The 14,632-nt window shown below is 35.2% G+C and overlaps 1 protein-coding gene across 17 annotated transcripts in view; it reads left to right on the top strand.

The window, feature by feature from the left end:
- The window catches only part of LOC148952349 (uncharacterized), a 255,070-nt gene that overhangs the window by 178,281 nt on the left and 62,157 nt on the right, over window positions 1–14,632 (top strand). For all 17 annotated transcript variants that reach the window (XM_089089821.1, XM_089089819.1, XM_089089820.1 and 14 more), the window contains 2 exons: window positions 298–386; window positions 13,505–13,622. In XM_089089821.1, the coding sequence (XP_088945947.1) occupies window positions 298–386; window positions 13,505–13,622 (207 nt within the window). The remainder of the gene's footprint in view (window positions 1–297; window positions 387–13,504; window positions 13,623–14,632) is intronic.

The following is a 14,632-nucleotide window of genomic DNA, read 5'->3' as shown; positions in this document are numbered from 1 at the left end:
GCTTTATTGGGAGCTGCACATCTCTCTCAGAAGTGTATTTATGAGGGGTTATTCCTATAACACCACCTGTTATTTGTTCATGTGAAGGTCTTCAATTTTATATAGCCAAGTGATGAAAGTGAGTTAAGGACTAACATCGCGCACTTTAGTAGATGTGTCCAACACAGTGAAATATGTTTCTCAAAAATCACAAACTATGTGTTTAAGAATTATGATTGGAATTTTGTACATTGTTTTCCTTCATTAGTAATTTTTTAATACTCCTTAAAGGTGTTTTAGTAATGTGTTTCATTTTAGGTCTGCAAGGTCAGAAGGGAGACAAAGGAGACAAGGGAATAGACGGAGAAAAAGGTGATAGAGGAATGAAAGGAAAACGGGGGAAACGGGCAAGTATTTTATTCAAGTTCTTGTTCTAAAGATATTATTTAATAGGCTTGACAGTATTTTTTTAAACAACAAAGCAGGATTAGAGTCACCATTGTCTATTCGTCAACAATACATTTGGGTTGACTTTAACAATTGTTTTTGGACGCACCATTTTTAATGAAGATTACCATTTCAATATTTTCTTTTGGTTGATGTGGCGATACTTTCTCAGAAGTTCAGGTAAAATAAAAAACATGGAAAAGGCTAGTGTTGGAAAATTTCAGGCAGTGTTCGAAACTACTATTAGCCCATTTTCTTTTTCAGTTTCCATCATGTGTTCAGTTTTCCGAGGATTTAGTTTGGTATATTGATGTGGCGTGGGTAGCTATACTTAAATTTCAAGGGGGTAGTCATGTTATGCAACTATCAATATTTTCAAGTAAATAACATTTTATTGAAATTATTATAAAACGCTCATCTTGTAGACAAGGGCGCCCATAAGCTGAATTTTAGGGGGACGGGGGCTTACCTGGTCTAATCGGCACTTCCAGTGCTGTATAATAGAAATCTCAAAACAAAAATATAAAAATATAAGCCAGCATCATTCAGCAGGGGGGTGAAGCCCCCTCTGCGCCCCTTCTCCCCGTCATGGGTGCCCATGCATGTAGAAAATGATTATGATGACATTAGTAACAACACAACCAAGGCGTTCGCTAATCTGTAGAATGTGGAGTAGAATCTAAGAGCTAGACGAGCTAGTGGTGCCAAATCAACCTGAATTTTATGTTTTGAATATATATATTATGCGGTTAAACCAACAAAACTATGAATTCCCACTATAAATAAGATGCCACTACTGGTGGCCATGTAAAGCCAATTGGGTGTATTCTTTTCTGTCGCATGGAATGAGTTATATGTCAAACTTTCCTGTTTTATGATACTATCATTAGTCAGATAGTAAAAGTTGGACCGAATCTTTAATTTATGGTTAGGAAATGTTACCTTCTCTGTTTTGACAGTATAGTTAGTGTGTGGCTTCGGATATGTCATTGTTATTACACACCTGCCGTGTTATCGCTATAAAGGTGGGTATAATTTGTCCTGCCAAAGAACCTGATGGCGCTATGTTAAATTTTTTTTTCTCATATTTATATTAAGCATGAAAATTTTCCCATGTTTATACTAATTAACTATATTGGTTTCAGTTCTGTTGACAGTTGCAATGTAGCATAACATTTTTAGTTTGCTTCATCATTTTAGTAACTATAACCTGTAAGTATCTTCTTTAATACCTGCATGGCTATTGACACGCATGTTGTTGTTTCAGAGGACTTTTCCAAGGAGAAGGGGGCACACACCGGAAAAAGTATTTTTAGACCTCTTTTCAAATTTTTTTGGGGGGATGGCCTCTGGAAAAATGCCCAACTTCCAGACTGGACAAGTGGATTCAAAAATTTTCTGCTAGCCTTGTATAACAAATCTGAAGAGGGCGGGGGGGGGGGGGTCAGTACAATGAAGAACTCTACAATCATGTTTTATTTATTTTGTCTTCAGTAATGCTGTTCGATTCAAGTAGTGAGTACAAAACCAAGCCTCCATGGTTTTGCATGGTTTTGGAAATACCTGCAGAAGTTGTGTGTGCCGTTTTAAATATTGATTGTGAATACCTGCTTTTATTTCTTACGCATTAGCGTAGACTTGGCAAAGAGCCATGCACCTCAAAACTCATCCCCCCCCCCAACCCCTTCGGAGGGAAGGCGTGATCGTAGACACTTGGAGAGAGGGAGATTAATCGGAAATTTAAATTCTAGTGCTCTTTATCATGGGTAAAAGTGATTGGTAGGCAACCAGTCATTCTTCCGTGTCCTTTGTTGCCCCTGGGTATCCCGATGGCCCTCAATGGTGTCGAATCAAAATTTTGAAATAGCCTTTTGGTTCAAAATAGTCAAAAGGTCTCATAAGTATGCCTCCAGGATCGACAACTCATATTTTGCTTGAAAAAAACATATTTCGAGGTTTCATGGGTATAATGTAACTTGCTTGAACTGCGTTTCAGGGGCACCTTTGTTTTGCCCCGTTTCTTTTTTTCCGATGCCGCCTATTTCGGTTTATCTTGAGAAATTTATAAGGGTCTAATACCTACTATTTTTGTGGAAAGTGTGAACCTCGAGCCAGATGTATCAGTATGACATTACGTTTTGGGAAGCTGTGCAAAATTCGTGCCCAGGGCCAAAAAGGATAGTTTTGCTTGTCCTTGTCTAAAGTCTACAGTGTAACTTGATGTAAATTTTGATAGTATGGGTTGACGAGGATTACCTGCAGTGTTTTGCTAAGCTTTCATTTCTTCGAGCCATGCCTTTGCTTCTGAATTGAAAGCTTGGCTCAAGTAGACAAGCTCGAACGGAGCAAGCTTCCCACGGGTCAGAAAGTTTTACCATCAAGAGCTACTTTGGTAGTTCAACTTTTAAACTAACTTTCGAAGCGGCATTGGTACTTTTTAAGAATCCAGTATTCACGCGAGAAGTCAAGTTTCGTTAATGCTAATGAAATAAAACAAAATAGGATGCAAATATAATAGTTCAGAAACAAATTTGGGCGATATATTTACACATTAGGGGTGGGGGGGGGGTATGGCATAGCATATATTAAATACGTAACCTAACCTAACCTAGGTACCTTGTTTTGCCCCTTCAACCCCAAAAAACTAAAGTTTAAATCTTTGTCACGGAGTGAGCAACACCTCACAAGGCAGAGAAAACCTGCTTTTCATGTAGCATCTCGGTCTTTCTCGATGCGGTCTTTCTCGCGTGACTACTGGATTCTTAACAAATCCCGAGGCATGTATTGTTTTAACTATGTTTAATAATTTTTGATAATCTGGATCAGAGTATGTGACTACATTTTCTTCCTACTGAAACTTGTTCATAAGAAACGCCACTTTGAAAGTCTTGAAGGGGTTTGCAACTTATTGTCGAGGTGCACATTAAAAAAAAGATAATGACGGTGTGTAAAATGAGCGAAGTCCTGATTGGGCGCAACAATGAGTCATGTCTTGATTCAGTAAAGAAGAAGGTACATTTTGACTGCGCGCAAACGGGTTAAATCTTGAATTGGTGCAAAAATGAGCGAACTCCAACTTATGCTTAGTCCTCTCCCATTATAAGCATTTTGGGAGAAAGATAGATAAATGACACATTGTTTGAACAAGAATCATGTATGTATTTTCAACCTCGTGGTATAATTAGAGGGACGAAATGGTCCATGGCCCCTTGAACACCCCCCTCTCCCGTGCCATCTTTATAGCAGAAAGAAAAACATGCTGCACATTGTTTGAACTGAGATCACGCAAGAATTTTCAATCTGTTTGATTGGGGGACCGAAGGGGCCAGTGTTCCCTCTAAAATCAAAACTCCATCTTTTTAGCAGAAAGATAGACATGTAGAAGAAATTTTTTGCACTAATTTGAAGGATTTGGGGTACCAGACACTGATACTTGTATAAAACTGTATGAACGAAATGACTCAAGCCCAATAAGCATTTTTATTACGAAAAAGTGGCTTAGAGGGTTTGTTTAGTGTCACTTAATAGCCTACCAACAAGGTAGTGAGAGAAAGGTTGAGTACTGTAGAAAAGGGTGAGATTCGACCCTGAAAGCTCCTGAAATTTTTCTCAGTATTAAGAAAGTGGTATTATTTAATAGAATGGTCTGGAAATGATTTCCAGTACCAGTGGCATCAATTAGCAAAAATTCAGGAATGAGGAAAAAGTCAAATTTCAAAAGTGCAGGGGGGGGGGGCAAATTTGTCGTTTTTTTAAAATTTCTTCAATGAAAACAAAAAAGACATTTTCAAATGAAAAGACTCCCTAAACAAGATATTTTTGGTACTTGTCAAGAATCCGGTAGTCACGCGAGAAAGACTACATCGAGAAAGACCGAGATGCTACATGAAAAACAGGCGTTCTCTGCCGTGTGAGGTGTTGCCCACTCCGTGACAAAGATTTAAACTTTAGCTTTTTGGGGTTGAAGGAGCAAAAAAAGGTACCTAGGTTAGGTTACAAATTTAATATATGCTATGCTTTACCCCCCCCCCCCCCCCTAATGTGCAAATATATAGCCCAGATTTGTTTCTGAACTATAATATTTTTATCCTTTTTTTTATTTCATTAGCATAAACGAAACTTCACTTCTCGCGTGACTACCGGATTCTTGATAAGAACCTATTTTTTCTCAAAATCCAGATGGTCCAAATACCCCCCCCCCCCAATTGACGCCACTGGCGAGTACATATGCATTTAGGAACTTCGAACTGCAATGAGGCCTTGTAATAGAACTGATTGCAATTAAAAGCTCACACGAAGCTGTCACTTCTTATCTTTGATGTTCTCATAGGCACCTACAATAAGGGGAGAGGGGTCTAACTCCCCCCTACAAGACCAAAAATGTACAGAAATATTCTAGTATTTTTATTTTTATTTTACCCCCCCCCCCTCTTTTTCGGTAATTTAAGCGATCCCCAATGGGCATGCTTGTACATAAGAAGTCATTAGGGTAATGATGCATAGTTGCAGCCTCTTCACTCTAAGCTTGCTTTGAAATTAGGAACAAATTGGTCTCATTTATATCTATTTTATTATCCTTAAAGAAGACACTAATTGTCAGTTTTGTCTATAATTCCTTGTAAATACTTAGCTTAAAGAGGTCAACCACATCCAAAGTTTTTCTGACTACCTCATCGGTACTCTTTGTCAACATTTAATTTACCATATGTGGCATACTCCTCTTAGCCAAGTGCTATTATCTCAAGTAGATCTGGACTTGGCCACTTAGTGATTTAAGACTCTGGTCGTTAAACAGTAGCTACTGAGATAAATCTAGGTTTTTCGATTTTTTCTCGTGATAATTTTGGAGGCCCCATAATTTGAGATATAGTTTTTATTGCTCAGAATGCAGTTATCTATTTTTTATTAGTCTTCATAGTCTTCAGCTTTGCATTGTTTTTTGCTGATATAAAATATGCGGACATTAATATGAAACTTGATGATGACTGTAAAAGATTGCCAGTTACCGATGATGGTGAGCACAAAAACCAATTGACAGTAAAAATTACATTGAACTATTAAAATAGGTTCTTCGCGCCTTAGTGAATCCTTTTTTACTAGAGTAGAAGTAGATTTTTAATGGTGACAGTAAAAAAGAATGTCTTGGCAGTTTTTTGTTTTACTAAATAGTAAAAAGTATTAAACATTTTTGAAACGAGCAAAAAATAGTTGCAGAGACCAATCTAGCTTTTATGATTTTTCCTTCCTCATAATATTTGTCATATGTTTTTAATATATACCAGATACACTTTTTTTTATTCTTCTGATTGTTTTTTGTTGTTCTGTTTAAACTTTAAAATTGTATTTTGTTTTTTGCTAAATTCAATGGTGACTACAACCGATTCATCAGTTACCAATCATTGAGATCGCACAAACCAATTGGCAGTAAAAATTACATTGAACTATCAAAATAAGTTCTTCACGCCTTAGTGAATCCTTTTTTACTAGAATAGTAGATTTTTAATGGCGACAGTAAAAAAGAATGTCTTGGCTATTTTTTGTTTTACTAAATAGTAAAAAGTAGTAAACATTTTTGAAACGAGCAAAAAATAGTTGCAGAGACCAATCTAGCTTTTATGATTTTTCCTTCATCATTATATTTGTCATATATTTTTAATATATACCAGATATACTTTTTTTATTCTTCTGATTATTTTTTGCTGTTCCGTTAAAACTTTAACATAGTATTTTGTTTTTGCTAAATTCAATGGTAACTACAACCGATTCTTCAGTTACCAATCATTGAGATCGCACAAACCAATTGGCAGTAAAATTTACATTGAACTATTAAAATAGGTTCTTCACGTTTTAGTGAATCCTTTTTTACTAGAGTAGTCTTTAGCGACGCTAAAAAAGAGTCTTGGCTATTTTTTGTCGTACTAAATAGTAAAAATTCTTAAACATTTGCGGAAAGGAATTTACGAGCAAAAAAGTAAACAGTAGCCGAGACCAATCTAGCTTTTATGATTTTTTATTCCTTGTAATATTCGTCAAATATTTGTATTATATATAGCAGATATATTTTGTCATTCTTCAGACTATTATTATTTATTTTTTTTTGAAAACTTCACCATTGTATTATATAGTTTTTGCTCATATAGCATAAGGTAGATTTTATCCACTGGTGACTGCCACTGATTCATCAGTTACCAATTATTGTGATCGCACAAACCAATTGGTGATAAAATTACATCGAATTTTTGAAATAGGTTCTTTAGGCAGTAGTAGATTCGTTTTTGGTAGAGCAGAAATAAATGTTTAATGCCGACAGTAAAGAGAGGATGTCTTGGCTATTTTTTGTCGTACCAACCAGTAAAAAGTATTAGACATTTTTGAAAGTAGTTTACGAGCAAAAAATTAAAAAGTAGCCGAGACAAATCTAGCTTTTATTATATTTTTTTTTCGTTGTATTTTGCGTAACTTATTATAACACAAAATAGATGCATTTTTTTCAGTCTTCTGACTGTTTTTGTTGTTCCTTATAAACCCCAAATTTTTTTTTGTTTTTTGCCAATGTAATGCAAGCTGAAGTTAAGTTGAATGTCCCAAAATCAATTGTAATGTTAATTTTCCTATGTTATGAAAAGAGATCTTGCTCTTTCACCCGACATGTCAGCAAAATGAATTTTTGCACAAGTGATCTTTGAAAAAGGATATAAAATTTGGCCTAGTTTTTTTTCTGATTTAATTCCCATAAAAAAAGAAAAAATGTCTGAAGTAAAACCTGATAGCTTTTTTTGAAAAAGGTCTAGAGCGTAAAAAATGGAGAATTTCAAAAAACCGGAAGTAGGCCTACTATAAATAAAAAAAACTTAAAATTAATTGGCCGGATTGAAATTTCTAGAGTTTTTAAATCTATTCCTCCACCATTGTTTTTTTTTTACATTTTGGACTCTTCCAGGGCATGGATAAAAGCGACAAAGTCAAAATTAACTTCAAATTGTAGGTCTTTTTTTTATTTTATGTATTCCAAACTTTTCAGGTTTCTAGTCCGAATCGTTAATTTCATATCTATTTAAGGAACAAATAAAGTTTTTGACTTACTGCAGTAGTGAACACAACTTTTTATCAGTTTTCTATATTAGTGAGGATAAAAACAAACTGGTAGTTAAAATATTGAATATATATATTGAAAATATTGAATATATATTGAAATATTAAAATATGTTCTTTACGCCATAATGGATTCTTTTTTACTAGCTTCGAAGTCAATTTTTAAATACGACAGTAAAAAAAATAATATCCTTGCTACTTTCAAAGTAATTCACGAGGAAAAAATTAAAAAGTAGCCTAGACGAATCTAGCCCTTATGTTTTTTTTTCTTGGGATATTTTTGCATATATTTGTATTACATACAGCAGATATATTTCTGATTCTTCTGGTTGTTTTCATGTTATTGTCCCTTATGAACAACAAGATTGTAATTTTTTTACCTATGTATTTCTTTTAGAAAGACTATTCTATGTTCCACCTACACTTACAAATCAAAAAATTAAGAAATTTCCCCGTAGGAAAAACAATATTTACATTTTATTAAACTTGATAAACACCAATCATATTTATTTTTGGGAAGGGCACCTTTTCCACGGTGACACTATAATTACAAAACTGAAAAAAAATATTGTTATTTTTTTGCTTTAAGACCCCTTCATTTTCCGTATTTTGCCTTCCTTCTGCTTAACTCACTCATACTCAAACCTAAGTACAAAAAAAATCCAACATAATCTTAATCTGACACTACAGTACACTCCAAAATTAGACAATTTTCTACATTTTTATTCTTTGAACTTTGTCTTTTCATCATTTTTTCGTGACCCCTTTTTCATTTTTATTCTTAAAATTTTGTATTTGCATTATTGTTCCACGACCCTTTTTAACTGCTCAAAATGTCAGATACTTTAAAACAAGCCTTAATGGAAAGAAAACTGTGGTGCTGAACGGAGATCATGATTAGATAATGAGGATAGATTAAACAGTTCGTAGTAAAAAACAATAAATAAGGAGAAGCCCGTGCTAATAGTAACCGAAACTCTAAAAAAGGAGTTTCAAGTCTATCTAAAAAAGTTCAACATTGTATTTTCTTTCGAGAAGTATGGTCACGGATGTGAGTTTGTTTCCATGTTTTTCCCCCGGGGTGATCGTGTCAAACCTCTAGTTCTAGACCATTAAGAGAGAGCTCGTTCAAACGTAAATTTGGTAAAGGTCCATAACAATGTTTTCTGCCATTTTGTGGCGAAAAACAACCATTTTTGCTCAAAAAGGGACACAATTCTATCGAATGAAAATTCTGAGACATCCAATCAATTTTTATAATCAGAATTAGCATGCAATAGAATCTGTATTTTTTGTGTGTTTTTTTAATAATTTTTACCTCTCATCATGCTAGATGAAGCCTTTCACTAGAATTTCTTATTTATTAACTTTTGGATTGACATAAAATAGATGCCTACACAAAAGAGCAAAGCACACAATAGGATATTGCGCGAATAAGCTATAAAAAATCTGACAATGAATAGATCTGTACTCCCTAATGTGGCTTGCTTAACCATTCAGGTCGAAAAGGGCTTTGAAATTGCAGTTATAGCATTTAAAAATCAATAAATCCTGTATAAATGCTAAACTGGAGACAATTAACTGCATTACCCTTTGCTTTAAGGTTCGCTAGGGGGATCCACAGTATTTGTCACATGTGCGCATGTCTTTTCACTTGCAATTTTACCCCTTACTCTTCTAAGTGTGTCTTGCCATAGTTGTTACATTCCCATGTCTCCACCAAACGTCGTGACTGGTAAAGACAGAGCAGCCTTGTTTATGTGTCTTTGAATCACAGACAAACTGTTGCAAGATTGTGGATATGGAAAATCACATACTTGTGAAATGAAACAAGAAATGATTTGAGTTGTATACCCCTTCAATACTTACAAATGTGCTTTCCCTTTATGGCTTCATAACTAGAAACCAAGCTCATGCTTCGGACTTTTATCATCCACTTATGTTATCTGTAAGTCTTAAGATCCAGTGAAAAACTTTAAAAGAATTCAAATTTGGCTTGGAATCTAGGTCAAATCCGTGAAATCACGTTGCCATAAACTTTTTCTTGGAGCTCACTAAATAACTAACGCGATTTTTTGGCAAAGTAGGAATGTCAAAATTGGAAAATTCTACTAAAATTGTAATTTTTCTCTGCAAATTTGCAAACTCTTTGATGATGTCAACTTTTTATCCTTCTGTAGTAAATTATTGAAAAGCAGCCCTATTAGCAAAAGCTACGGATTTATTACGATGTACGAAAATGCACTGTCGCCCAACTGTCGACAACTAGTGTGCTAGTGTTGCCAAATGCAAGTAGAATAGCTTAAATAGATGGATTCTTCTGGACCATTTATGGCGCATAGGGCATCTATAGATGTTTCGCAGGATTTTACTTAACCGACGGGTTCCCTTCCCCGTCAGCCTTGCGGTAACTGGGATCGAACCCCACGCCCCATACTGTCAAGCAGAGATCAGTTTACTTATAGACTATTGCCGCCTGCATAAAAGTGTTTTGTAGCCATCGCGTACACCTCACATTACTAAAGTGTCTGCTTTTTTGTAGAATGGAAAAACTATTATTCATAAAAATAAATGATTTTTGATTATTTTTAAAGAATTTTTTACGTTATTTTTCTGATTTTTACGTTAATTTAAAGGTTAACAGAATAAAATTAACGGTTTTTGATTAACTTTAAGTTCAAGTTTTTCTTATATAGTTCCTCAAAAACGCGAGATGTTCCTTTTGGTGATATCTTTCCAATAAAAATCTGAAAATCTGACTGTAGAATCTAACCTGAATTTTACTATATTACCGCATTCATAGTGTGCACGCAAGGAGAGATTTTCTGAATTTTACTATATAAGACTGAATAGCTTACACTGAACAGTTGTACAACTGAAAAATGTACAACTAAAAAACTGAACGATAGCTGAACAACTGTAATTTTACAGATAAGACTGAATTTTACTATATTGCCGCGTTCATAGTATGCACGCAAAGACAGTATTAAAAACGAATAGGGCTACATAAATTGACTACAGAGGGAAGGGACACAGGGACAAAATTACATCCTCTGAACTTGATGGAAAGCACTTCTTGGGAAATTTTCGGGCTACGTATGAAAACGGTTCCAAAAATTTGAGTCTAAAAAGTTTTTTTTTATAAACAATGGACCCTCCTGAAGGAAAACTATTTATCTTTTCCCTCCTTAAAGATATGACCGCAGCTCACCTATGAGCGAGAAGTTATTAGCTGTTCGTTTGGTATAAAAAAACACTTTTTTGCATGCTGACCAAAGGTCTGCGTTGCGCAGGTGCTGATCTCCTGATTCTATGCCTTCAGCCGGGAGTGCAATGCGTGGTGGGGGGCAAATCATCCGACGGTTTTCGTACCCCCCCCCCCGCTTTATCCAGGTGCCCATTTAGAGATGGGTCGACTCTGGCCGAGCTTACAGGGTCACGCCATTGACCCCCGTTTCAAACCAAATAGCCAGCGACACCAGGACTCGAACCCCTGAACCCCTGTTCGTTTGGTAAGCCAGTTATATTTTTCCTCCCCAAACCGAAGCATAATAAACAGGGCCATATCCAGGATTTTTGTTCGGAAGAGGGGAATTTTGTTTAGGGGGGTATAAAACACTTTAATAAACGCTTCAAAAATTTGTTTATATGCATTTTTAGTAAGTTTTTACGAGTCGGATAAACATTTCGGAAAGGGGGTTAAACCCCTAATCCCCCCCCCCCTGATGCGGCCTTGATAACAAAGATAGGAAATCCACTGTCTTGCAAAAAAATATTTTCTTAAAGCTTAGACCCGGTAAATTCTGAATGTTTCCTCAGTCGCTTATGGGCGTGGAAATTTTCTTTTCGTTCTGTTGACAAATCACTGATTAATTCTTGTGCTGTTGAAATAAATTAGTTGGATGATTGACAGAGGTGGTTGAGACATCCATTTCAAATAACAAGTACCAGGACAATAATCTGACAGATTCTCTGAGGGTTTTAATAAGGCTCTTCGTCATCGTCAGGTGACATGCAGTAAAAACAGCATCCAATTCTATTTAAATCTGAAAACATAACCACATAATGTAATTTTATTTCTACTTGTCCTTTTGTTTTGTTCTGTAAAATTCTCATGCATGATGAAACAAACAATTACTAATGGGTGTCCGTGGGTGAGAACGGAGAGGGGGATAAGAGGGACAGGACATCCCCTCCAACCCTGGTTGACAGAAAATATAGAAGGGTTGAAAACTTTTTAGAAAATAGGGGGGAGATAGGTTTATACTTTTCTAAAAAAAAAAATTGATTACATCGTCGCCGACAAAATTGGGTGGTCTGACCGTCACCCGAAAAATATTCTATCAGCACCCATACCGGTGACACTAGAAAAACTGAACTGCTTTCATGGGCGTAGGCAGCATATTGTCTAGGGGGGGGGGGGAGCAGTCGATAGTGTGATGGAATTTTATCAACTGCTTTTTCCAAACCATCTGGTTTTTCAGCCATATCTAATGTAAATTTGAAGGTCTAGGGGGGCCGCTGCCCCCCTGCCCCCCTCCCTACGCCCATAACTGCTTTGTTTGCAGCTTTATTGCACTCTTTGAAGAGCTGTGTTGTTTAAACTGTTATATTACACCCCTATGATATTTATTAGAATTTCAAATTTCTTGGCTAAAAAAAGTTCTCCTTGTAAGAATCAAAATTATATATTCTGCCACTGGACGAATGGGTAGGGTTTTTACAACCCCATCGTTCAATCTATGTCGTATAAGCTATTATCTCAGCATTTATGTGTCTTGTAAGTGTAATATAAATGAGCTTTAACATGTTGTACTTAAAAAAAAAATCTTTCGGCTATTTTCATTGATTGTTTAAGTGAGTTTTATCCCCAACTCTCTGTTGTTTTTTTATTATTTTTGAGAGGTGATAATTTTAATATCTTACTCTTGAGAATTTGATCAAGCAAATAAAACTTTCGCTTATAAGCTAGTTTATGTCTAAAGAACACTTCCTCATTAGATACTTTTAAATAGCTGTAATTAGACGATTCTAAACGATGGGATATTTATGCATTCATCCTTCTCCTAATTCGCTATTCCCTTAATGCTACTCAAAATATTTTTTGATTTTTTTTTTTTTTGTCTTTTTTACATAGCATGACACTATTTTAAGCTGATTCCTTTCTCTGTTTGCTTGCTTGTTACTTGTGAGTTTGCAGCTTTCTTAACTGTCTAAAAACAAATCGTCTTAGTATTCAAGTTTTCTTTAAGGACTCTTAAACTGGTAATTTTTATTTTTGAAAAATGAACAAAATTGATGAATTTTAATTAGCAAATATTTCCTATTCCTGTGCGTTAGTGGATATAATAATACAGTCTCATTCGGGAAAAAAAATTCTTATAAAGCTGACCCGCAAAGAAAACAACTGGCAGGCCATATTCGGCCAAGTGGCAGTAACATCACGGCGCTTGGAGTATAATGCAAGGACACATAATTGTATGAAAATTTAAAAATAATGACATGTTTATTTTAGCTTTATTAGATTTATAAATAGAATATGCACAAAACAATTATGTCAATTTCTTCAATGAGAGAGGAAACGCTGTCAAAATTTTAATAGGAATGTAATAGGAATGTAATGACTGGGACGCAATATTTTTGGTGAACCTTCAATGCGTAGCAGAAAAAAAAATATATCATGATTTTTGCCTTTTTTTTGTGGGTACATGTGTATCAGCTAACTTTTTTTTATTTGATTTTTTTTACAAAATTGCTATGAAAGGCAGCAGATTACATATACAATTGTAGCCGAATTAATAATATTTTGAAAAAAATTAATATCCAAAAAATAAAGTATCTTTGTGTGTCCCGCAATTACTTAATCTAATTAATTAAGTTTTCATCCTATTTTGAGATTAAAAAATGGTTTCTGTGTTCTTTGTTGTATTTTTCATCATTAATCAGTCTTTATAATTAATTTAACTCTTGTGAATTATTCATGTAGGGTATAAATGGTGAAGTTGCTGAACGTGGGCTTCCGGGACCCCAAGGGCCAAAAGGAGAAATTGGAGAAAGAGGGTACCGTGGAGAAAAGGGCGAGAAAGGTGACATGGGGCTGCCGGGTAAGTATCGCTTGGACTAATTCCTTGTTTAGTGTTGACTTATTCTTTGTCTTTGTAAACTGATTTGTTTAGTGTAGGTATTTAAATTGAGTACACAATCAGGCGAGTATGAAAGTACACTTATGAGACGCGCCCTATAATGATGTTTAGTTTTTTCCCTATAAAGTTCATGTAATTAACTCTATTTGCTCTTTTGAGGACTTTTTATTTTTAAAGTAATTTGGAAGAAAAAAAATTATATTTTAGTACTTGTGGGTTCCGCTGAATTTTCCGCGATAATTTTACTATACAAGAACCTAATTGTTATTGGGGCTGGTATAAATGATACACTGTTGCGCAGTATCTATCCTTTGATATATATAAACTGTGTCATCTCTGTCATAATATATTGGCTTGCCGTCCTTCGAAACTCAAACAAATTAACACATAGTGGTGTTATACGCTATTTCAAAGTGGACTCTGAAAGACAAAATACAATGAAAGCGCAATTCACATCCGACTTTTGCCTCAATGATAATTCATTAAGGATAGTTAAATTCAGCAATGTTGTTTGAAGCTCCTATAAGGCTATACCCAGGGGGATTCAGGGTTTTGAACCCCCCCCCCCCCGAAATGATCGTCTGACTCGTAAAAACGTAACAAAAATGGACATAAACAAATTTTGTATGCGTTTTTTTAGTTTTTATGTTTAAACCCCCCCCCCAACAGAAAATTTTTTTTTCAGTAAAACCCCCTCTGAAAAGAAATCCTGGGTATGGCCTTGAGCTCCTACAATTTCAGAACGATAATTAGTCACCCGCTGTTTAGTAAAGATCATGTCGACAGGAATGAGGTAGGAACTTCCAATTTGATAATTCACAAGACGTTGTGTGCCTTTAATTGGAAACTTGAAGTTAAAATCACCCCCTCCAACTAAATAAGTTCCATCGTTTGGTCTAACCTGTTTACAAGTCTAATCCGTTTTCCTATCTTATTTGGTTTTCAGGACATCTAAAAGTTAAAAATCTTGC

The sequence above is a fragment of the Artemia sp. Qi Xiang Cuo genome, chromosome 5 (assembly GCF_049724085.1).
Source record: "Artemia sp. Qi Xiang Cuo chromosome 5, ASM4972408v1, whole genome shotgun sequence".
Lineage (NCBI taxonomy): Eukaryota > Metazoa > Arthropoda > Branchiopoda > Anostraca > Artemiidae > Artemia > Artemia sp. Qi Xiang Cuo.
This window is presented reverse-complemented; position numbering and strand designations above follow the sequence as displayed.